The sequence below is a fragment of the Manis pentadactyla genome, chromosome 10 (genome assembly GCF_030020395.1).
Source record: "Manis pentadactyla isolate mManPen7 chromosome 10, mManPen7.hap1, whole genome shotgun sequence".
Classification (NCBI taxonomy): Eukaryota; Metazoa; Chordata; class Mammalia; order Pholidota; family Manidae; genus Manis; species Manis pentadactyla.
In genome coordinates, this window is record NC_080028.1 from 23,131,110 (window position 1) to 23,156,661 (window position 25,552).

The 25,552-nt window shown below is 38.6% G+C and overlaps 1 protein-coding gene across 1 annotated transcript in view; it reads right to left on the reverse strand.

Moving 5' to 3' along the window:
- CFAP54 (cilia and flagella associated protein 54) overlaps positions 1-25,552 on the reverse strand; it is a 278,386-nt gene that overhangs the window by 102,995 nt on the left and 149,839 nt on the right. The window contains exons 40-47 of the mRNA XM_036891466.2: positions 19,392-19,544; positions 17,455-17,649; positions 15,707-15,794; positions 15,184-15,393; positions 12,243-12,309; positions 10,124-10,306; positions 7,875-7,961; positions 3,055-3,177 (exon numbers count right to left, since the gene is read on the reverse strand). Of these exons, the coding sequence (XP_036747361.2) occupies positions 3,055-3,177; positions 7,875-7,961; positions 10,124-10,306; positions 12,243-12,309; positions 15,184-15,393; positions 15,707-15,794; positions 17,455-17,649; positions 19,392-19,544 (1,106 nt within the window). The remainder of the gene's footprint in view (positions 1-3,054; positions 3,178-7,874; positions 7,962-10,123; positions 10,307-12,242; positions 12,310-15,183; positions 15,394-15,706; positions 15,795-17,454; positions 17,650-19,391; positions 19,545-25,552) is intronic.

Here is a 25,552-nt window from a genome sequence, read left to right on the forward strand (position 1 = left end):
CATGGTTTCCTCCCTTCCCTGCTGACTTTTCCATTAACTCCCCGTTCTTTCTGGAATCACCTCCCGAACACACTACTTGCTCCCAAATCTGTATCTCATGATCTGCTTTTGAGGGACCCCTAAGCCAAGATATCACTTACGGCCTTTATTAGAAGGAAGTGTTGGTAAGTGTTTTAAAATGTTTCCCTTTTTGAAGATATTCTTTATCTCCTATAATGCACTGAAAGTGAGTAACTGAACACCTGGGGAAGACCTTTGGTGATACAATTTAAAGAGAGTTGATGATGGAACTTTGGATTTGGTGATGAGAGCAGAATCCTAATGTGAATATAATGTCAAAGGATAGAATTTTTTTAAAGCCTGTGAAAAGTCCAATAGTAATCTATAAGACCTTTCCAGTTACTTCTTTTACAACTAAAATCTAATTCATTAATCCTTTCCTTAAATAACTAGCCTGCAGCCTAATAACTCTGGCACTCATTTAATTATAAACCCTGAATTTTAATTACACTTTTTAAATTCTCAACTGAAGCTGGAAAGCTGCAAATTAACTCTTTGAGAATGCAAAATACAAAGTCACCCACACTTTTATCTTATGAAAACTAGTTAGGAAAAAATGAAGTTTGGAATTTAGCTATTAAAAATTAGTCTCAGACTGGTTTGGCAAAAGCAGAGACCATTGAAAACATTCCTCATTCTGCCCAACCAGCTTCTCTTTCCTTCTTGCCTTCCTGGACTCTCAACGTGGGTGACCCTGAGGATCAGTACTCAGACCTCTACTTTTCTCTATCTGCTTTAGTCTCCAGCTAATTTCATCCAGTCCCATGATTTTAAATCTCAATACTAATACTCCCAAATTTACCTGCAGCGCTAACGCTCCCCTGAATTCTAGATCATTCAGCCTCTCCACCCACCTACGCTACATCGCCACCTGTGTGTCTTACTAGAGATCCCATATTAACAGGTTCCCTCCCTGCCTGCAGTAGTAAGGTTTCACCGCGGCCTGGAGTAGCATTCCCATCCCAGTTAATGACAGTCCCTCCCAACTCCTGTTGCTCATGTTTAACACTCTGTAGTCATGCTTGACTTCTCTTATACCCCACATCTGAACTATCATCAGGAAATGCTGTCAGCTCTACCTTTGCAACATACCCAGAATTTAACCACTTCTCATTCCTTCCCCCACTGTTATTTTAACCATGGTCACGTCTCACTCAGATTGCTTGCAAAGGGCTTCTAACTGGTCTCCCCGGTCATACTCATGCTTATCCACACTTTATTCCCCAAACAGCAAGCAAAAATTTTTATTTCTATCCTGTCACTCCTCTGCTCAAAGCTCTACAAGCTTTCCCATCTCATGTAAGGAAAACTCCAGCCCTCACTGAGCCCTGTGAGGTCCTACATGACTTAGCTCCTGGGTTCTGCCCTCTTTTCCTCTTACTTGCTATTCCAGCCTCATTTGGCCTCCTTAGTTTGCCACAAGCACATTTTGCAGGCATCCCCCTCAGGGCCTTTGCCCTTGCTCTCCTCCTATTTGGGATGGCATTTCCTCAAATCTTTCACCCTCAAAACTCTTATGAGACTTCCCCAAACACCCTGAATCAAACACCCACTGTTCTGGGCACTCTCTGTCCAAACAGTTTGTCTGTCTCTCATGGCACATCATCACCTGACATATATTTATGTGCTTAATGTGTATATTGTTTGTCTCTTCACTGGCCTAACAGTAACATGCCTTCAGGAAAGGCATAACTCCAGTGATCTTTCTACTGTTCTTTTCCCATGCCTGAACAGTGCCTGTATTCAGTAAGCATTCAATATATTTTAAATGAATTAAAATGCAATTTTAATAACAAAATGCAAATCATTTACAATAGGGAAAGGCTCTCAACTGAGATGTGAGCACAAAAATACTGCTAATTTAACCCATGTAAGAAAATAAATTAGTGCATGCCAGGAAAATGAATAACAAAAAAAAAAATCCCCGACTAACTCCTCTCCTCTAGACAGACAGGCAGATGTTCGTTCACACACGCTCACAAACATGGGTCCTACTGCCTACCAAATGGTCCTTTCAGGGTTTTCTATAGGTAACTCCACACTTTCCTGCTATAACAAATCATACTGCTGTAGCCATCACACTAAGAAATAAGCAAGTACATTTTAGGGGAATTCACTTAAGTAATGAATATGTTATATATACATATAATGTCAGTTATGCAAGTAATTTTCAAGACTTAGAGCATATTTCCCAGCTTCTTTTAGGGCCTCCAAATTTGAATCCCACTAGCATGTGGTGTGTCTGTGTGTTTCACTCCTCACACATACACTTTCCCCGGGGAAACTATCTCGTTATCTCCTCCTATTCCTTTATTCCTGGCCCATGAGTGTCCAAGCATCTGCCTACAGCAAGATCATTCAGTGATTCCCAGATCACCGTGAAAACTGAAGCAGAGGAAAATAATAGCTCCTCTGATTAAATATAAACACCAGTGTTCTTTTCAAGAATGCTTCAATTATCCAATTTACAAATACAAATTAAGCAAGCCAGGTGTAACTATCTCTCAAAATCAAAAAAGACTACACAAGATAGAGGAGTATTCGCTCCTCACAGAAATCTGAAATTTGAACAACACATGCTTAACTCTTTAGTATAAAGTACATAAATGAGAAATACATATTTCTAAAAAATGAGGAGACACTGTTTTGACTAAGAACATTAATGAGAAATTATAAGATTAGACCCAAAAGTCTAAGAAAGAATGGCTGGTAATGTGTTCTGGCATGGACTGAGAGCTCCATGATAACTATAACACAGCCAGAATTCCATCAAAAACGTCTACTCCAAGACCACACTGGCCATGCTCAGTGACACCGTTCCACTCCAGACAACAGAAACCCTATAAAAGTCTGATGTTAGTTATAACCAGGCTTACCTTAGAGGTCTGTAGTACCAGCGACCTGTGAATACTTTTGCAGAAACCTTCCCTAGATTTCAGGCAGGCAGGCTTCAGAAAGTAAAGAAATAGCTTTGAATCAAATCAAGAGGTTTACCTGCATTTTTCTGGTAGCTTTACAACCAGTGGGTATTGAGGAAGGCATATTTTTTCCATAAAAAATCTGCAATATTTCATGAAAGGCTTCAGAAAAGAATCTTAAATCTATCAGGACTTCTATCTTTAAAGAAAAGAAAAAAAATCAGATTTTAAATTAAAGTTTGTTTTACTTACAAAAATAAACTTTAGAGGAAAAAATCAACTTTCTGAGATACAAAATTTCTGCTTAATGCTGGCAAAGCATTCATAAATGAATGTTTTTTAACCGAGAGTGGACAGAGAGGCATGGGTTTGCGTGTAAACCAGTTTGCATGTGGACCAGTAAGCTAATAAGTGACAGCAGGCAACTCGAACAATGGACATTTATCAGATGTGGCTCCTCATCTGAAGCAAACATAACAATATGACAGGAATGAAAGAGTTAAAAAATAATTGAATTTATCTTTTTGTTCCTATGGTGAACCATGGTTTAAAAGAAAAACAAAACAAAAACACCCCCTGACATTCTCTGACATGCTGAGGAAAGTGAGACAAGCCAGGAGATGAATTCCACAATGTGTCAACTTACAGACAGCTATTCATTTTCTTACCCATAATTAATGGACACTGTCAATTTTAAAGACATGTACTTAATGATACTCATCATTTGGTAAATATATATTATACATGGCTTATTTTAAATACAATCCAGCAGGATCTCCAATCAGGAAATTATAGGAAGAAAAGAAAAGGTCCTGATCAAATTCATTCATTCCTCCAACATGTTTATCAAGCACCTCTTATGCACCAAGCCCTCTTGGAGGTTAATTCCGGTGGGATGTCCATTTAGCTAAATACAAGTGATACATGAGGAAGTGCATAGGATGAAAAAGGATAGGGATACTGACAAAATGTTATTTTTGAAGTTGTGGTCAGAGAGGACTTCTCTGAGGAGAAGACCTTCAAGACAAGATTTGGGAATGACATGAGGGAGAAGGACACCTGAAAGTCTGCTGAGGGGACCTTGAGCATAAAGGTAAACGGCAGCGGGAGCAGTCAGGGGGTCTTGGTGCACCCAAGGAACAGCCTACGTGGCAGGAGCTCAGGGAGAGGGGGCAAGAAGGTTAGAGACAGCTGCGAATGGCAGCCTGTAGAGCAGAGTCAAGACGGTATTTTATTCTCTGTGTGATAATAAGTAATTAGAGAGTTTTGACCAGGACATAGTCCTAACCTGCCTTACATACTGAAAACATCTCTTCATAGAGAAGAGAAAAGGGTAGATTGTGCAAACAGGGAATGCAACCCAAAACTGGATGGAGATTTGATATATATGCATAACATAGAAAAAGAAAATTCAATTTATTCTCAACATATATACCCATCTTACTCTCTCTTTTCCTTTAAGCACTATGCTAGGAACCTCAAGAGTGTATAAATTTTAAAGAAATAAAAAGAAGGTAAGTTAGGGGGAAATAGGATGTGACAATAACATGACAATAAAACATATACATCAGGAAAATATTTTTAATGGAGAAGACAAAACTGTCTGTTGAGTTGTATACTTTGGTCCTTGCCTCAGACACCTTGGGTTCTAATCTCCCTAGTGCCATATAATATCACTAGGCATGAGGGGGTCATATGACCTCTTTCAAACTTCTAGTCGAACATTTTTCTCATTACAACTTGGAGGAGACCCTTTTCCATATCTGTACCTCCTTGGCCTTGACTGTAAGATTGCTATACATGGACAACCTGTAACTGTGAAGGCCCCTGTGGTTTCTGTTTATCATACCTATCTGACCTTTTAAAAAAGCAATGGTGATAATAGTGGCCATGTGTTTTCAGAAATGACCAACACTGTGAACATAAGAAGCCAAGTGGAAGAAAGAACCACCCATAAATCCACCCTTCACTCACACAACTACAGAAACATCAGTACCCTTCCCAGGAATGTCAGATACGTGGAGAAGAATAAATCTTTCAAGATGTTGGCAGTTCTAATATGAAGCCAGACCAGCTGATTGTCAAGAGGTCTTAAAGCTTTCCACGAAAGACACCAGTGCACTACAGAAACTTAGCAGCATGATCGATTGCTGTTTGATTTGTCAGAGTGCCTCATTGTTTGCTATTTCCCCATCTGACTTTTCTCTCTTCCCACTCACTGACCCTAGTTTACTTCTGAAAGGTCAGGCAAACTCTGCTTACAAGGGCTGTCATTCCTTCCTCTGTATGAACCATCAGCTGCCCTTTTTCACTGCCTCTGTCAAAACCTTAGTGGGGGTTGTCAGCCCTGCTATGCCAATAATATCCCTTGTCAATCTCACTCTGCTCCTGACACTGTTGCCACATATATCTGATCATAATCTATATCCTTCCCCTGATCAAAATTCTAGAATAAATTTCCCCTCCCAACCCACAGCCACAGAACAGAGCCCAGTTCTTCACGGGCTGTTAAGCTACTCTAGCACAAAAACAGTTGCCAAATGTTAACAATTCAATTTAAAAAATAGTCATTTAATCAAAAACTTTGTTCCAGATTACATCTTTCAGTGCCTCTCTGAACCTCCTTCTGACATGATACTGGTGGTCACTGCAACCCTTCATGTTTCTTGCCTCCTAATGACAGACCAGAATAAAATGGCTACCCAGTTCTGACTCCACAATGCCCTCATTTCTGCCAGCCTCCACATTATGTCTCAGTTTGTAATTCAAGACTGAGCCCCTGGTATTTTCCACCTCATGGGACTCTAGTTTTCTCATGTTATCTTCTCCAAGCTCCCCACTCAAAACTCCAGTCTCACTGAACCAGCCCTGCCTCCCCAGAAACGAGTCAGTACTTTCTCACCTGTTTTGCACACTAGTGTTTGCATGAAAGAATGTGCCCTTCTTCCTCTCTCCTTCCTACTCTTTTCAATCCTAAATCTTATCTACTTAGTGAAGCCTAGAGACCCAAAGCCATTCTCCCTCTTCAGACTGATGAGAGAGTGCTCACCATACTCATTTCGAAATGATCAATTGGCAGGTGCATATGCTATTGTCTTGTGTGTACCCTGTGTCTCTTCCCTATTTTTACTTCCTCTAAGCAAGGACCATGGGCTCCATTCCTTTGATCAGTTACTCACATGGTGCTTTTAGATAGGAGGTACTCAATAAATGTTATATCAGAAGTAAAGCATTATTTACTAAGTATCTTGTAGATGAGTCCCCACTAAACACCGAGGAGAGTGTGGACTTGATAAATGTCTAAAGATTTCAAATTCAGCTCAATAATTAATTACTGAATATCAAATACATAAATTTATTAACCAAGATGCTATAAGAAACTAAAATGAATAAGATACAAGCCCTAGTCTCAAGAATTTTGCATTCTTGAAGGAAGTACTGTTTTGAAAAAGAGAGAGAAAAAGTTGTAACAGTTTTTAAAAAGTTACTGGAATTTAACTCTTAAGAATTCAGTGACTCAGAAAGGGTTATCCAGAAATTTTCATGATTGATAACAAACTATTTATTCTGGATCAAAGTATATTATCTTAATAGCACCAGAATTCCTCTTAGGGAGGATATTGTCTTTATATTTAGAAGTAGAATGTGATGAACTATTTTGGGTCTGAAAAGATAAGCCCAAGGATGGGGTCTGAATGGAGAAAGCAGTTCAAAGAGAAGTCTAAATATCTCTTATTAGAAAATGGGGAAGATGTAGAGAAGAAGGGTACAAGGTATTCCCAAAAACAGAGAAGAAAGGTTAAGTCAGTGGTGTGTTGGAGCCTACTCCCTCCCAAGTGCAAGAGCTTATTGTGCCCACCTTGTCCCAATTCCACATTCAGTACTGCCCAGAGGAGCAGGCTGAAATCAGCTACAGTGGAGGTATTTACACCATGGAAGCTGCAAATGCTACAGCTCGGGGCTTGTTTTTAGAGTGAGTTATGCGACATTTACCAGCAACACTTCTGATCAAGCCATGGGATGGGAAACAAAAGCGTGAAATTGTTGGCCGAGAAACATTTCAAGCTCAGAGGTGCCAAATATTCTATTTTAAAGTGTTTGTTATGCCACAACTTAAATTTCCCTGTGCTCCCAATTTTCAGTAAAGTCCAATATACAAATGAAGGCCTTTGTGAATGTGCTATGTTTTTTTACATGTAAGTGAATGAGTGGAGTGTGTGTGTGTATGTATATAATACAGAATGGTGTTGATTCCACGTTAGAGATGAGGAGGTACAGAACAGGGAGGAAATTTTCTGGATGTTGAGAAGATCCATGCACAACAACAAATTCCACAAAAGTGGGAGCCTGCAACCATAAGTGACTAGGAAAAGGGGCAGAGCAAATGAGGTGCTTGAGGGAGGTTCCCATGCCACCTGGGGTTCAAGCCAACTGCACATGAATCTTGAAAGCAGAGAACCTCAGCTGACTTCTAGATTAATCGTAATCTAGTTTTGTGTGTGTTGTCACTTTGCCTGTGCAATGAAAAATTCTTGTATACCATGGTACGCATAAAGCTCCTTAGCAAAAAATTCACAGAAACTTCAAAAAACTGATTCATTAGTCACATCAGGAAATTAATTGTGCAGAAGTGGTGATTTCCAGGCTGACTAGTATGGGGTGAGCCTTGTTACTAGGTATAGCTGTTCACTTTACTGTAGCCCAGCATAAAATGATCTAAACCTTTCTAACTGGCTCTTCCTCATACTTTATTACAATGATGGGTAAGTTTTTTTATATCAGTAGACCACCATATTATTATTGGCTTATTATTATGAGTGTAATGAACCAAATGAATTCATGATGATATCTTTAATGGTTCAAGAGTATCATATGTCTTAAAAGCTTTTAACGTACCTTGAGTATTCTTGCTTCTAGGTTTCTGACTAAATCTTGGCAAATTCCAGAAACAAAATATTGGTACAATGAAAGGAGAGGCAGAATCTACCAACAGAAAAAAACCCTGTTTTAAAACATATTTTATTTATCAAGTTAGTGACCTAATAATAAAATTTAGGCAAATATTAATGAAGGTGATGTTATGCGAAATAGTGATTGGTGTTTTTATACTATGAAACAATACTCTTTGGTATAAATGAAATGATCTGCCTAGCATATACTTCATAATTTTACCAGAACTCTGAAGTTCTGTCAGGGATTTACAGTTACAAGCAGATGTTACTTAGCACCCAAAACCCAGGATTCACATCTCTTTAAGCATGGAAAAGTGAAAATCCAATGAATTACCTTCCTTGAAAAAAATTAATTCAACATATATGCATGAATTACTGAGGACTGTAGAAACATTCTAGAAAATGAGCTGTCAAATAAATACAAAATTTAAAGCAAAGGAACTCATATCTATGTCCCTTACTCACTCATTTCAATGTCAGTTGCTATTTGTCTTTAACTGGAGTATCTCTATTTTCTGATTAATGAGCAAAAAAAAATTATAACATGCCTATTACGTGTCATGCACTGTTGAATAAGAACAAAATCTAACAGGTCCCTGTCTTCACAGATCATATATTCTACTGACTAAAACCCAACCTTACTCTTAGATAATATTTTTATTTTCCTAGAATTAACCCCAAGTCAAGTCTTCTTGAGAACTCATGGATATATGTGAAGGCTTATCAATATTTCAATCAACCTAGCCACCATCCAGCCAGAGACAGGCTAGCGGATGATTTTGCTGAGATTTCCAAAAGACTCCTGGCCTCAAGTCAAAACTGAAGCTCAGTTCCTACAACTGGATCCTGCCCCACTAAGAGGAGATAAAGCAAGAACTTGGATTGGGATCCCCATTATTTAGCAAACTATTTCCCAATGGGTCCCATAGCAAATTTCATATGCGACAGCTATCTCCTTAGCCACTGGGCTTCTTTGGGAAAGTAGTGTAATACAAAGTCGATATTGTTTACAGTTGCAAGTTCAGCTAAAAAACCTCTAATTGTCAGTCAACTGGCAGCTGCTAATAGCAACAGCTTTTAAAAAGGATTAAAACCGGTCTTAAATGATTTCAAACATAATACATTTTTCTACAATTTCATACTACAAACATAACACAATACCTTTTCTACAATTAATGCAGCACAAAACAATAAGAGTTGGCTATTACCTTTGAGATTGTTTCTTTTCTTTCGTGAGAAATAAAAGCATACCATTTTATTGCTGCCAATTGCTCAATTATTCAGAAAAATGTTCTCAATTTCTTAAGCTTCAGAGAAAAAAAGTCTCATTTCTTTTCCAATGCAGTGATATGTATTATATATGAATATGACTAGGCAGCTAAAGGTTACCCAGGGGATAGAACTACCTTCTAATTCCAGAAATGAATCCTCTCAACAATGCAAGGAGCACAATTTTGTTATTTTTTTCTAATAAACAATTTCTTGCCAAATCTGCCAAGTGTTAAAAGCATTTATCAATCTCTCCACTTTAACACATGGCTTTATAATTTAACAACTCATATCAATGGGCAACAAATCTGTTCAATATAAGGAGAGAGAGTGAATTTAGAATAAGACAGTAGAAAACAACAGATGAGGAAAAAAAGAAAGTAGAAATGAAAATTATGGAGGAAAGGGGAAGAAGCAGAAAAAAGAGAAAGAATAAAAATAAATATGACAAAGCAGCCATTGAGGAGGGGAGGAGAAACAAACCAGGGGAAATAGCGTAAAGGAAGAAAACAGGGGGAAAAAGATAGAGGAGAAAAATATAAAATAACTAATATTTAGAGAATACTAATTTACTTTTTAAAATGCAACCAACTTCAAGTTCATGATATATATAGTAATTTAGTTCCCCAAAGGAAAAGGGAGTTACATTTGAGTTTTTGAATATCCTAGAATATTAAGAAGTATCTCTTTTATTTCACGGTCAGAATCTGTTGTCCTCTTAGACCTACCCTTAACAGAGAAAAGACAAGAGAGACAAAGATAAATTTATTTCAATAAAGAAAGACTCTCATAATTCCAAATTTAGAGTTTAAAAGTTAAACAAGAACTGACCAAAAGAACATTAGCAAAATTTGAGAAGTCTGAGGTAGATAGGGAAAACATACCAGAGTGAATTATGATTTGCTGATTTTATAAAATACTTACTATTAGATTTTGCTTAGCAAAGTGTAGTTCACGTATAATGTAATACAGACTTGCAGTTACAGAGCAAATGTCAGCCCTGTATCTATCCGAGAAGAGCTCGATGCCAGGGAGAAGCTGAGTGATTTCATGCTGAGCATAGCAACGTTCAGCTTTGGGGTGTGCAAGTGTGGTTCTAAGCAAACCCTGAAAATGAACAGAGGTGCAATAAAGAGCCATAAATTGCATTGCAACAATGAAATGGAAAGATAAGTATATGTGTTACTTCCTAAAGTGCTTAGCATATGCCTCACACACTGTTCCCTGTAATAAACAATACTTACAATTAATACTATGATCATTATAAGTTCCAAATGATTTTATCACTTCAAGATGGGCCTTTTAGATCCCTTTAAAACTGGTCTTAAATTATTTCAAACATAATACGTATTTTTACAATTTTATACTACAAACATAACACAATACCTTTTCTACAATTAATGCAGCTTATACATTAATTGGGAATGCAGGTAATGGGAAGCTTATTATTTGCAGAAGAAATTATCATTATCATTTGTTATTTATAACAATGAAATTATATATGAAATAATTATCATTATATCATTTGTTGGGGTCAATTTTGTATTGGGCAGTATTGGTAAATTCTTTATAAACATTATCTCATTTAATCCTCATTTAATCTACCCCTAGAAGGAAGGATTATTATCTCACAAATGATATAACTGAGGCTTAAGCAATTAACTATCTGAGGTCACATAGCTAATGCTGGCAGAAAGAAGATTCAAAGTCATGTCTATTTAACTCAAAAATCTAAGTTCTTTCCACTATTCCAACCTGTAAGTAGAGAAGATAACTTATGAGAAGTCTAAATCAAACAGAGTTAATTCTGAAATATTAACTGAACTAAGTGGAAAGGTAATTTGTTTAATCTGACCAATATTTGTTAGGTAATTTTTATGACCAACATGGTACTAGACGTTGGGAAATGAAATTAATACGTAAAATCAAGTTTCACATTTAGGAGAGCTTATCTTAAATAATATTTCTTGGTGACAAATGCATTATAAAATTATTCTAATGTACATAACAGGAAAGAATTTTATTCAGATTGTTCATTAAAGTTATAATGTATTTGCTCTAAAATACTCTGCAGTTATTTAAATTTTTAATTTGATACATTTCCTTTAAAAACATTAAAAAGAATTAACATAGTTTTAAAATAAATCCCACCAGCAAATAATAATTTTAGGTATAGTCTTCGTAGGAAATTGTGAGCACATTAAGCAAAAAGTTAAATATTTTTTTTAATTACTTATTTTCTAAAACATAAACAGCACTACCTTCGAGAACAAGGGGTATCAGAAAGTAAAGAACGCCATGCAAGGAATCACAACCAGATTATCATCCCCTCTGCACCCCTGCTTCTTCCAGTTCTTCCCTCTGAAGCACAGGGAGGAGGTGTATGCAACCTAAGAAAACTGAAAGTCTGGTCTTACATTCAGAGAAGCCTCTCCCAAAGATCTTATCTATCCAGACTTCATAAGCTATCAGACTCTCCTCTGACACACAGAACAAGGGTGTCCATCCTTCAAAGGAATCGGAACCTTTAGCAGATTGCAAAGGCCCCTGGCTATATGCCTGAATCTCAAAATGGCTTATATTTCAGATAAAAGCTCCTTTCTTCTTCAGTAAAGTCAAATCGAAATCCTGGACACTGCAAACACTTTAATTCTGTAGTCTTCAACTTACTCCTTGCTTTCATTATATGGCATGTTTTATGCCATGCAACTGAGAAAAACTTTATTTAGAACCTGAGGCAACCTTTCGGAGTCAAATAGACTGGCTTCGCTGCCCCCTAGTAAAAGGATCTTCCTAACATCAGGAGACTCAGTTTCCTTGTCTGTAAAACTGCTCCTACAGTCCAGTGAGAAAATTCATTCTGATGAATATTAAAGGTGAAAATACCACAGGGGCTCAGCCAGCGAAGGAAAGATGAGCTTATGATATTTAATCAAGGTTCATGCTATTTTCCTACCTGTGAGTTTTATGCATATGATAGACTACTGCACTTTTTTTACTGACTGACTGAATTTACCGTGGAAAGAAATACATAAAGTATTACCTGAAAGAGTAATGCAGACAAAATGCAACAGTTGGTTCTCTTTTCAACATCCAATGTCTTAATAAATCTGAATAAATATAAGAAAAAGAAACTGATTCACAGACAACCTCCCAAAAATATTTTATATAAACACATCTCTAACACCCATAGCTTTTTCCAAAATTAAAATAGTCTTCTTGATTCTAAAAGTGCTAAATACTCATCTAAGATCTAGAACACAGGAAAATGTCAAAAGTAAAGTGAAAAATCACCTAAACATTAATGGTAACATTTTGGCCAATTTCCTTCCAGACTTTTTTCTGTATATAGTTATACACACACACAATTAAGATTTAAAATTGTGCAATACATATTTTATAAATAAATTATCCACTTATGGACACAATGAACTATACCGTTATTTTACACTACACAACTTTAATATTCTTAGCATATGAATGTGCCATGATATAAAAAAGATTCATCTCCACTTTGTTTTTTTCCAAAACTTTGGAAGGTTTTTTTCACTTCCAAAGCTGAAGTAAACTTTGCTGCACTTATACTTTTGAGCACTTATCCTACAGTTCTACTGGTAATCCCTAGGAGTGGAATTGTTTGGGAAAAGGAGGTACACAATTTTAAAGTTTTTGATGAGTCTGGTTAAATAATTTCCTCCAAAAGATTTAAAACAATGTGTTTTCTCAGCAGCAGCATATAATGGTCCCACTGATGATACTAAATCTCTCCACCAAAGATTAAGGAATGCCTCTGTATTTGCTACTGTCTCATTTTATGTCCCTTAGAAAAGTTTGGGTTTTTTGACATGGGTCTTGAAACTTGTACTTGCACCTATAAGCCACATTGCCTTCTTCTAAGTCTCAATTACTTAGATAAAATCAGTCAGCTTCACTGTATTAATCACAATATCTGAGTTCAGCATCTCTTTGTGGATGTTTGAATGTGGTGTTCTGTCCTTCTAAGCAGTGGGAGTCTCCAAGAACAGCCAAAGTCCCTGTGGTGCCATATATCCTGTGGAAGTTAGACGTGCAGCTGAGGAACCAGGATATGACTTTCTGTTGGTTGACAGTCGCTAGGTAATAGCTTCAGTGGCTCAGAGAAGCCTAGCTGCCCTCTGGCAGAAATGCTGTAGCTGCTCTTTTTCAAGCTGTGAGCTTTCCTCAGCTTTTCTATTCGCTGCTGTCAAGCTCTACTAAATCGTAAACTCAGTCTTATGTGCATGTGTGCGTGTGTGCGTAAGGATGAATTCCTTCCCAAGAGTGCATAAAAACAAACCTGAATTTTTATAAATCCTTAATGTTTAATACTTCTTGAGTGGTAATTTCTTACTTCCCTTGCCCAAAGATGCTAATTTTCTGAGAACAGTATGATTATTATCTTAGGAAAGTTATTATTTTTTAAAATTTTCTCTACATATCAAAATACTATACAGGCTTTTCCCCACCACACAATCAAGCTAAAAATACACTTGGACAGGTGAAGGAAACCTCTGTCTCTACTTCCCCCATACTTTTTAAATTTCTCACATTAAGTCTTTCACAAGATGTTCAGTGGTAACTAGGTATAAGACATTGTGAAAGACTTTCACATACATGTGCATAGGCAGAATAAAGATAACCATGTCCTAATCCTCCAAACCTATGAATATGTTACTTATATGACAAAAAAAAAATACTTTGAAGATGTGAATAAATTAAGGACCTTGAGATGGGGAGTCTCTCCTGGATTCTCCAGGTGGGTTCAATTTAGTCAAAATGGTCCTTATCAGAAAGGCAGAGGGTCAGAGCCAGAGAAGGAATTGTGAGGACAGAAGCAGGTGAGAAAGAGAGACAGAGAACAATGATAGGATGCTGGTCCTGAAGGGAGAAGATGGAAGCTTGAGCCAAGGAATGGAGGAGGCCTTTCGAAGCTGGAAGAGGTGAGGAAACATTCTTCCCTAAAGCCTCCCGAGGGAGCACAGCCCTGCCAACACATCAGTTTGGGGACTTGTTGACCTCCATAATGGTAAGATAATAAATTTATGTTGCTTCAAGGTACAAAATTTGTGGTAATTTGCTACAGTATTAGGAAGCTAATACAATATGTGTTATGGGCTAAAGTAGGCACCCCTCAAATTCCTAGGTTGAAGTCCCATCTTCCAGGAACCTCAGAATGTGACTGTACTTGGGGAAAAGGCTTTGAATGGGGTAATTAGACTACACTGAGGTCATTAGGGTGATTCCAACACCAGTTCCAATATGGCTGATGTGCTGGTAAGAAGAGGATATCAGGACACAGTCAGGCACAGAGGGAGGACCACACGAGGACGCCGGGAGGAGATGCTGTCCAGAAGCAGGGAGAGAGGCTTCCGAAGGAACCAGCCCCACCAGCACCTTGATCTTGGACTCCAAGCCTCCAGAATAGTGAGACAGTGAGTTTTTCACAAATTGGCACTTTTGTTATGGCAACCCTAGCAAACTAATACAGTAGGTCATGTAATTCTCATCACCATCGTTTACAAATGACAACACTGAGGCTCAGAGAGAATGAGTAACTTGCCAAGGGTCCCAGAGTCATTAAAGGGCTCTTGAATTAGGCCCAAACTGGCCTGCCTCCACACTGTTATTCTTACTCCCATACTAACTGTTCATCCCTCATTCATCCATTCCACAAGTAGTTATTAAATGCCAACTCCATGCCAGGCACTCAGGATACACTGGTGTACAAAGCAAAGGCCTGCGCCCATGGGTGCTCACATTCTGTGTGGGGGGGAGTGTTACAGGAAGAGGAGATGCCCATTAGTAATAAGCATCACAAATGAGCAAGTTGTTTAGCCCTGTATGACAGGGATGCAGCCTCCTAAGAATCCAGTGCATGTGAGGCACGGCGCCCTAAATAGCATCGGTGGGTGTCCCACAAAGGGAAGCTATTAGCTATTATGCAGGTCATTCATCATCACACTCACTGTGCTATCTTTGCTGATATGACTGCTCCTTGCAAACATCCCCAAATGCCAATTTTTGACAGAAATTCTTCACTGTAATCTTTGGAACCTGGAGGTGAATAGCTATTGGTGGCATTAGTGAGTGACGTGCCAAACTCTTTCCATGTATGCAACACGTCTTCTTTTCTGAATATGTCATCAAGAGCTTGACACCAGCATTTAAAAGCAGCCCTAAAACAGAAACAGAGCATCAAGCAGTGTGTTTTCTGAAATCCAAGTTATTAAATACAACTTCCATAAGGGAAAGCAAGTGCACTGAAGAAATATTTTGATAAAAATGCTAGAGAATGAATCTATGCCATTTATTGCTCATAACTGTTTCACTCAGGTAGCATTTGATGAATAAAATATAGCAATAGAATATTATCAAATAACTAAAATTTGTGAAAGAAAATACTTCTTCACAATAATCAAAAGTTTTTTCAAACAAACCAACAACAACAAAAAGTTTTCCCAGGTTCTATTGGCTCCTAAAACGATCTACCTTTTCCTTTCTGCAAAGATGAGAAGACTCCCAAGTTCATGCAATGCCTGAACTTTAAGACTTCTTTGATTGCTGGCTTGAAGTACATCTGTATTTTTAATCGAGTAAAAGAACAAATATCAGTTCCTGGAAAATATTACCTTTATATTTGCAAGAATATTTTAAACTGCATGATTCCTTAACTGTGTAGATAAGCAAACATCAAGCTAATAGTGCCTTCAAATGTCACAGTATATACACAGAAAGAGAGTAAACGACATTCTGTTTGAACACAGTGGAGTGGGAAATTAAGTCCAAGAGATAGGAAACAAGATTGGGTCTAGCAGGTAGAAAACAGGGAGAAAATAAAACCAGACAAGTAGAGATGATCAAGAAAACAAATTCAGAAATGGTGTACAAGGGAGAACGGCTCTGCATATATGGAAATGATGTGTATGGCTGAAGGGTGGCTTTCCTGGAGGGTAAGGAAAATTATGGAGGTGTCTGAATGCCTCCTAGAGAAACGTGAACATGATTCTATTGTAGAGAAGAAGCCTCAAAGCATTTGGTTTTGAGCACGATGTGACAATATCACAGGATAACAGATTTTTCTTTACCTAAATGCAAAAGAGTACATCTTCAGTATCATCTCAAATTTGGCAGGTGGGGAGATTGCTGATAAAAACATGAATTCAGTGATGTCTACTTAAAAAACCCAACTGACATGGCAGTGGTTTCTATTGAGAGGAGTACTCCCACAGGGTATAGGGTATATTAGAAACCTGAAGAAAGGCTTTTTTGTTAGTTGTCACAGTGTGGCATTTCGCAGGTAAAGACATGAGATACTGGATGGCCTTTAGTGCAGAGAACCTTCCCCCACAGTAAAGAAAAGTGTGAGAACCTGTTTATAATGATCTGAGTTTGACGTCTAACTTCATTTTACACATTAAAAAAGAGTATTTTTGCATGTTTTTAGAATGCTCTGAATTTCCATAAATGCAACTATTCAATGGAATACTGTGTTTTGTTGAGAACTATACCTAGATTTATTCACCATTTAAAAAAATCACCATCACCAAAATGAGCAGTGTTCATATACCCACACAATAACCTGTATCAGCCTTCATTCAGAGGTCACATTCACGGGGGTTCAGCACAGGATCTGAGCACCTGATTGCTTCACTAGACCTTCCAGTGCCTGAGCACTTGAGTGAAAGGAATAGATTCTTTCATTGTAAAACAATTATTTATCTGTTATATTTGGAGTTTCATGTTGATTTTTCTGGAAATAATGTGTGTAGAAAGAATATATTAAATATAAATTATATTTCAGGGAGTAAAGAGGGACTTACAAAATGTCTGTCATAACAAAGGGGGATGTTAAGTCTTCAACATGGGTTAAGTGTATACTTCTGAATTTGTACAAAAGTCAAGTCAAGCCATAAGACAAGGAAAATGGAAACAGCTGGGAGAGAGCAAAGCAACACAACAGCAGCCTCAGCCAGCCAATTGGTTCACAGATTCAGTTAAAGGGGGAAGGACAGAAGGGTGGCCTAGAATCTCACAACGCTGACGTCCAGGCTGGGAGAGCGGGTGATGGGAGCAGCTGGAAGCATCTTTTCTCAACCCTGCTTTGCAGTGCTTACAAGATTCCACATTCACGCTCTTTCTTCTGACATTTAAAGGTAATATTTCCAAGACCAAGCACAATCTCAACATTAATGTGGAAAATCCATATTGAAAATCAGTTTTGAATAAATAAATCTTACCAACAGTTTCGTGATAAGAGGAAATCACGAGTCCAAGTTGTGAACAGGGAAGTCTGCTTTTCTCTACTGAACTAGAAACTCTGAAGGGTTCCTGAGAAAGGTCAGGGGGTGTCGGCATATGCATCTCTTCTGTCCCCGGGCAAAATTCCACCTTTCCAGTAGCAAATTTTGAGTTGTTTATTCCTCCTTTGTCTCCTAAATTCATGAAAAAATAGAAAGGGAATTCAGCATGGGGAAAGAAGAGAAGTTGATGAGGAAAAAGGTAGAAGACTTTGAATAGGAGAAGGCTTTTATATACAGCTGAGACTTCTTTGCAGTTTGAGGGACACCGTTTCCCTAAACTTTGTGTGTGGGATCATGTCTGCAGAGCCCAGGTGAGTGTGGAAGCACCCAAGACTCATGTTATTCCCTGAAGAACACTACAGAGGGGCAGTTTGCCAGAAAGTGAATGTTGAGATAATGCTTTGCTTCTTGTGGGGATTGGTGGAAGTTACACAGTCTGGGTTTGCCTTTTTTTTTTTTAAGAGTTTCCAACCGTAAGGCATTAGCTTGCCTCTGCCCAGAAGGCAGAGACCTCTGGGATCCTAGAAACACATAGTTAGTTCTGACCTGAGGGAGATAAAAAGAGGAAAGAACCTGTCTCTTTATAAGATCAGAGAACACACAGAAGAAAAGGAAAAATATTCTAGGGGGAGTAGTCAAAAGCCACAGAGGAAAGGAAGCTAATAGGGATTTTGAAATCTACAGCCCCAGGACTGGGGATAAACCGCTGAGAATATTGTGATACCAGCGGAGGAGATTCAGAGTGAGTTGGTGTAAATCATTCTTAGGAACTGCTTTTTCTATTCACGCCCTTAACCACTGTTAGTGTGTGCTACAACTGAAAGGAGGGTAAACATGATGTGGAGAGCTAATCTAATGTCTTGTGAGTCTATGGACAACTCGGCCAGAAACTCTAGGAGCTTGTCATAACAAGTGCTGTTTTTCTTCGGTGGGGGAGCAGCAACAGTAAAAACATGCATACATATATACAGACATGAAAACTGTCAGTAGTTATAAAAAAAATTTTGGTCAGATTTCTAAAAGATCATCAGTTCAGTGAATATTAGCATCCTAGGTATAAGTTAAATCTATTTTTAATAGCCTAAAATATAATTATTTTACGTTTATTGATCTATTTATTCTTTAAGCTTATTTTTATTCTGATGAATTTAAACAGCAGAGATCATAAACATAAATTAGTATTTTTAACAAATTTAAAATTACCTAAATATAGATAATTTAGGATTTTTCCCAGCCTACATCTGAGTATACTCTTTCTGAGATTAGTTACTACATAACCACTCAAAGAACCTGCTTTGATTGAGTTCACAAAGTGATAGATGTTGAGAAGGGACAAAATAAATAAATGAAATAAAACCAATGAATCTCTTGTTTTAAGTTTTAAGCTACAAGAAATTTAAGATCGAAATCTATGGTACTAATGAGACATCTCTTTGATGCTTATATTAAAATGCATCCATATCTTTGGCACTGATAAAATAGTGTTTTTGTAAAAGGTTCTAGTTGATATGGTATGAATCAATTCATCTGCTTATGAAAATAACACAAGACTGTAGCACCATTCTTGCAAAGAAAAGGGTAAGAACATAGATGTGGAAAATCAAAAAATTAATAAATATTGTCTTCATATCTCCTCTATTCAAGAGAGTATGCTAATTTCACAGCAAGCATAAAATCAGATGAGTGAGACAGTGTGCTGTTGGAATAAAGTGCGAGAAAGAGATGTTTTCTACTAGACAGGAAGAAACAAGTGAAAAGCAGCAGGGAGCGAACATGGAAGTGGGAAAGGAGGATCCTATGGCAGAATATGGTAGATCCACAGAGTGGCATCCCCACATACATAAAGAGTAAGGGACATAGAACATATATTTTACCTTGTGTCTGTGCAAGGAATAATGAAAGCAACTTTCTGCTGTGTCGGATTGACTTGTTATGATATTTGGATTTTTCCAAGGTCTCCCTGAAACATCTCAGAGTGTCTGCCACATCCACGGGCACACAGACGAGCCCCTTGGCGTGGCTGTATTCTGAAAGGCAAGGGAAGAGGAGCGGGGTGAAATGCTACAGCAAACCAGCCAAGAGCAAAAGACTTTCTAATTCAGAGAATTTCTCAGTCCCAAGCTAAAGCTGCTAAATTCAAAGCCCCCAGGTGTACAGCAGGTGTTTCAATGTTCAGATCAAATTTATTTTGGTGTGTTTGAAAGTTCCTTAAAAAAAAGAAAAAAAAAACTTAGAAAACGTTTGATTCCTAAGAAATGCAAATAACTTTACATCTTGCCAATTTCCCTTATGAAGCCTCCTTTTTTCTTCTGCTGATCATAAAAGATGAAATAATCTACTCCTTTTCAGCAGCCTCTTCAAAGCAAGGATACATTGGGAAGGAGAGCCAAGGGGAAACAAAGAAGCTTGAAGATGGGCAATGACTTTCTTAAGAGAAGGAACAGACAGGTTTCTAATATTGAAGGAAGCAGAAGAAAGGAGATAGAGCCACAGAGAGATATGGAACTAAAAACAGTCCTGAAAAAAGGCCAGAATGGAGAGATGGTGACCGAGAGTTGCTGAAGTCTCTGGAGAGGGACTGACAGTCCCAGGAAAGAGGCTGCCGGTTGGCCGCATACGACATGAAGCAGGTGCACGGGAAGAAGAAATACAGGTATCCGATCCAATGACAAAGGAAGTTACTTTTTCAACAAGTTGAACAGGTCAAAGGGCCCCTGTAAAAATCTGAGGTCTTGATAGTACAGGAATTTGCTAAGGAACAGGGCTGCAAGAGGTTAACAGGCATGACCTTTGCTCTTGAGAGTGCACAGTCTCGCAGGAGAAATGAAGCATTCTGACCCTGAAGTATTAAAACCACATTTACAGAGAGTTTCTGGTTACACACTAAAGTGGGGGAAAGAGAGGAGAGAGGTCAGCATAGGGAAAGTAGGATGAGCAAGAAGATATGCCAGCTACATCTTAGGGGATAGGGCAGATTTGGTTAGGAAAAAAGAGACAAGGGATTTTAGAATAAGAATAGCTGAAGTTGATCTAAAAACAAAACATATGATTGAACAAACAAAAAAAACAGACTCATAAATACAAACTGATAGCTGCTACGGGGTGGAATGGAGGGATGAGCAAAATAGGTGAAGGGGATCAAGAGGCACAAACTTCCAATTATAAAATAAGTAAGTCATGGGGATGGTAAGTACAGCATAAGGAATATAGACAATAATATAATAACTTCACATGGTGACAGATGGCAACTACACTTAGGTGGTGAGAGATTCATAATGTAAGTGTCAAATCACCCTGCTGTACACCTGAAACTGGCAAGATAGCATTTGTCAATTACAGTTCAATTAAAAAAGAAAGAATAGCTAAAAGTTTATTGAATCTTATACTATACCAGGAACTATTTGAATAGTTTACTCTGATAGTCTCATCAAATTCTAAAAACAGTGTAAGAGGTATGTACATTATATCTTCATTTCACAGATGAGAAAAATAAGGCAGAGAGGAGTCTGGTAGCTTCCCTTGGGTCACAAAACTAGGTTGTGCAAGGAGAGTATGAGAGCTGGAGTGAGGGTGGTGGATCAGGAGACAGTGAGATGACATGCCAGTCCTACTGAACAAAGAGGGGCCCTCACAGCTTTCATCCTCTTTAATGGGGAGCCAAGGAGGGGTCTTGAGCAGGACCCTGACAGGAAGAGATTGGTATTTTTAGAAGAGTTAGCCAACAGCTCTATGGATAGCAGCCTGCAACAGGAAAAGGTTGGCAGCTGAGAGACTGTAAAGCTATAATACTGCAATTGTGTGATTTGAACTCTACTAAGGTAGTAGCAATGTCACCAGAGGGGAAACACAAGGAATGTTCCAATGTTGGAAGCCATGGTGCATGGTGAAAAGGCTATGTGTCAAAGAAAAAAAGGGAATGGGAATTACCTCTTCCCCATCCTTTCAGGGCGATAACCTTGCTTCCCATCTCACTGGAAAAAAAAAAGTGAAGCAATCCAAATGGATTTTCCACAAGACCCCACACCACCATATCCACCCATCCCCCAGCACCTGTGCCCATTTGGACCTCAAGGTCATCACTTGACCAGTTCTCCTCTCCATCTCCAAATCATCAATTTTCCCTCATCCCTAACAGTATATTTTGTTCTATTTCTCCTGTTTTTTTAATTAAAATTTCATGTTTATTACAGCATTATTTATAAAAGCCTAGACAAAACCACCTGAGTGTTCATCGACAGGTGAATGGGTAGACATGGCACACATCTATGACAGAATATTATTCATCCATAAAGAAGAAAGAAACCCTGTCATTTAAGACAACATGGGTAGACTTTGAGGGCATTATGCTAAGTGAAATAAGTCAGACAAAGATAAACACTGTATAATTTCATTTATGTGTGGAATCTAAAAAAAGCAAACTCATAGAAATAGAGAATAAATTGGTTACCAGAGGTAAAGGTGGGATTGGAAAAATGGGTGAAAATGTCAAAAGGTACAATAAGTTCTGGGGCTCTAATGTACTGCAGAGTGACTGTATTTAAGGTTCTAAAAGAAAAACGTTCTAAATTTTTAAAAATTAAAAACCTTTCTCTTGACCTCTCAAGCTACCATCCGGTTTCTCTGTTTCATTTTACAACAAAACTCCTCAAAAAGTTCTATATTCTTGCTTCCCATTCTCTTTTGAACCCATTTAGACAGGATTTCCCCCCATCATTCCACGCAAGGATCTTCATGTGGCTATAACAAATGTTCAATTTTTAGACTTTATCTTACTTAAATGTTCAGCAGCATTTGACCCAGTTGGTAACCCCCTCCTCCTTGAAACACTTCCTTTACTTGGCTTAAACATCCTTTACTAACTTCACTGACCACTGCCTCTTAGTCCTCTTTTCTAATTCATCCTCAACAACCCAACCTCTTAATATTGGAAACCTCAGGGCTCAATTCTTTTCTTCTCAGTTTATACTCACTTGTCACAAGGTTCTAAGTATCATCCTTGTGCTGGTGGCTACCCAACTTATGTCTCTGGTTCCAACTCTCCTGAAGCCCAGACTCATCTGTCCAATGGTCTACTCTACTGTGCATCCAGCAGACATCTCAAATTGACAGGTCCCCAACCAATACCCCAATCTTTTACCCCTAAACCCACTCCTCCCTTAGTCTTTCCCCATCTCATTAAAGGGTGGTCCCATTTTTCCAGTTGCTCAGGCCAAAAGCTGCAATCATCCTTGGCTCCTCTCTGTGCATGCCCCATATCAAAGCCACAGCAAATCCTATAGGCTTCCCCTTCAGAAAACACCCAGAGTACCACCATCTCTCACCACCTCCACTCTCCACTATTATTTCCACCATGTTCCAAGACCTCATCATCTCCATTTGAATTACGGAAACTGCCCTCTTAACCAGTCAACATGTTTCCACCCTCACCAGTCCTACTATGTGCTCCCAATGCAGCAATCAAAGACTCTTTTTAAAATTAAGTTATCGCATGCCATGTCTCTGCCCAAGACCCTCTTTTGGCTCCTCCGTCACCTAGAGCAAATACTAAAGCCCTTAGAAGATCTGTAAGGCCCTACGTAAGCTAGCTCCCCATGACCACTTTGACCCCTTCTCTTACCATTCTCCCCACGCCTCACTCCTTCCCACGCCAGGCATGTTTCCAACACAGGGTTTTGGTCTAGAATGTTCTTCCTTCAGCTGGCCCCATGTCTTGCTTCCTCAGCTCCTTAAGGTCATTGCTTAACTGTTAACTTCTCAGGGCGCCTGCCCTGATTACCCTCTTGAAAACTGTAGCAGTCCCCCTTCCCAACTTTTCTTTCCTCTGTAGCATTCGTCATCTTCTGACGTACTGTGTGTTTTGTCTGTTTATTTTTTGTTTCCTGCCACCAGAAACCAAGTTTCATGAGGGCAGGGATTTTTGTCCATTTTGTCCACTGCTATAACTCTAGCCTATAACAGTATCTGTTACATCGTATGTACTCAATAAATATTTGTTAAATGACTGAATGACAAGTTTTCAAAGCTAAAGAGCTGGGATAAACTTTATTAATAATCATTTCTATAGATCTTATTCTCAATTGATCCTCACAGCACCTTACCAACTAGGAGGGGTAGATATCACTCACTTTAAAAAGAGGAAAAGTGAACTCAGGGGACAGTAACTTTCTTTACACCCTTATAAGAGATAAGAGAAAGAAACAGAGCGCAAGCCCAGTGCCTTTCCAGGTGGTCAGTGAAGGGCTTCAGATCTTGGATGACCACAATGACCCAGATTTGAGGCTTGCTAATTTGGCTACAGAGACATTTTGAGAAAAGGACAGAACCGGACACAAGAAGAGTTAATGAGAGAAGAATCCTGGGTTCTGATGGAATTAGTAACAGGTTACATTCTGTAGCCATAGAGACGACATCTTTCAATACACCCCTAATTGTCTAGAAATCTTGGAGGCTCTCGTCAAAGCAGGAACATGGCTGCATTGAGAGGAGCACTTGTTCCCTCAGCAAGTTCACTCTTGACACACTTGCGTATCACGCATTTAAGAGAAGCAGATAATTAGCCCACAGTAGTTCTTATTAACTCCCAGGAGCCCTCCTCTCCCTTACCCATTTCACTCTCCTGTCCACCCCATCCTGTCCATCATCTCGCCCCCTCAACTCCCCTCTCCTCCAAGCCTGCACGGTCCTGCATGATCCCAGACCAGGCACACCCCGATTCCTCCCACCCCCACCCTTATGCACAAAATACCCTGAAGAGTATAGGTTTCGGCTCTGTTTTTATGTTTTTCTTACAAGAACTCATGAGCTTGGCTTTATCTTTTTCTCCTTAGAGACTGAGATCAGGGAAGGAAGTTAAGTGAGCAAAGGGAAGAAGGCAGCTGCAAGCCCTCACATGTTAATATTCTGAAGCGGTCAGCTACTTTCTCTAGGCCTTAATCTCAAATATCTATTAAAATTGGGATGATAATATTCATCTTTGAGGGTTATTGTATAACCTGTGTGTGAAGTGCTCAGTGTCGTGGAGTAGGCATTCAACAGAGGAGACTTACATAATGACTGTTAGTTATATATATTTTAAATACACAGAGTATTTGCCAGTCCTAGGTGCCATGCTTGGCACTAAGGAGACACAAATGAGCAAAACAGAGACACTTGCTGCCCTCACTGAGTTTACATTCTAGAATAAAAACTCACAAAGGCGCCAGTGACTGGGGGCAACAAATGGGACAGGAAGAAGGAAGGGGAGATATTTGTCATCCTTAAAATGTGAGGTCTGAATAAAATTATCCAGCTGCATTTTATCCAATACCTTATAGATATTCCTCTTTATTTTTTTCCCTCAACTCATGTTCCACTTTCTTTCTTCCCTTTTTCAAGCCATAGGATACCTTTTTCCTTGTAGCCTAACTAGGGTTCTGTTGGTGTTTTTGTGGCTATTTACGTGAGATAAATGATGAAAGCAATGAAGAAATATCATTAGTTTCAGAGGCTTATCCTTCTATCTCTGTCTCAAGGGAGCGTTCTCTCTGAAAATTTCCACGGATAATTCGAGAAGCTATTTCAAAAGCACTAATAACCTCAACAGTTTGAAATAGATCAGAAGGAGGAGGAGGAGGAAAAGGAAAGAGAAAGAAAAAAAGAAGGGAAGGAGATGAAGGGGAGGGAGAGGGGAAGGAGGAAGGAGAGAAAAAAAGAATTACCATGTCTCTCATTCCCCCAGTGCAGACATTAAAACTGAAATGCCAATGACTCCTGAGAGATGGGTTGGGAATGACGCAAAGTCGAGGCTGCTTTCTACATACTTGGTCACATCAATCCAAATGCCAGGAGGCAGCAAAACACACCTGCCTAAGAGTTGAAAATTCAACATGCCAGAAGAGTGAATAACCCTATCAGAGAGAACTTAAATACCAATAAGGTAAAACTTCAAGAAACATCCCAGACAGAATGCAAAAACAGCTACAATAAAAGATATAGTCATAGAGTTATCTCCCCTGTGAAGCTTAACAAGCAGGCAAGTTACTCATCCATACAAAAA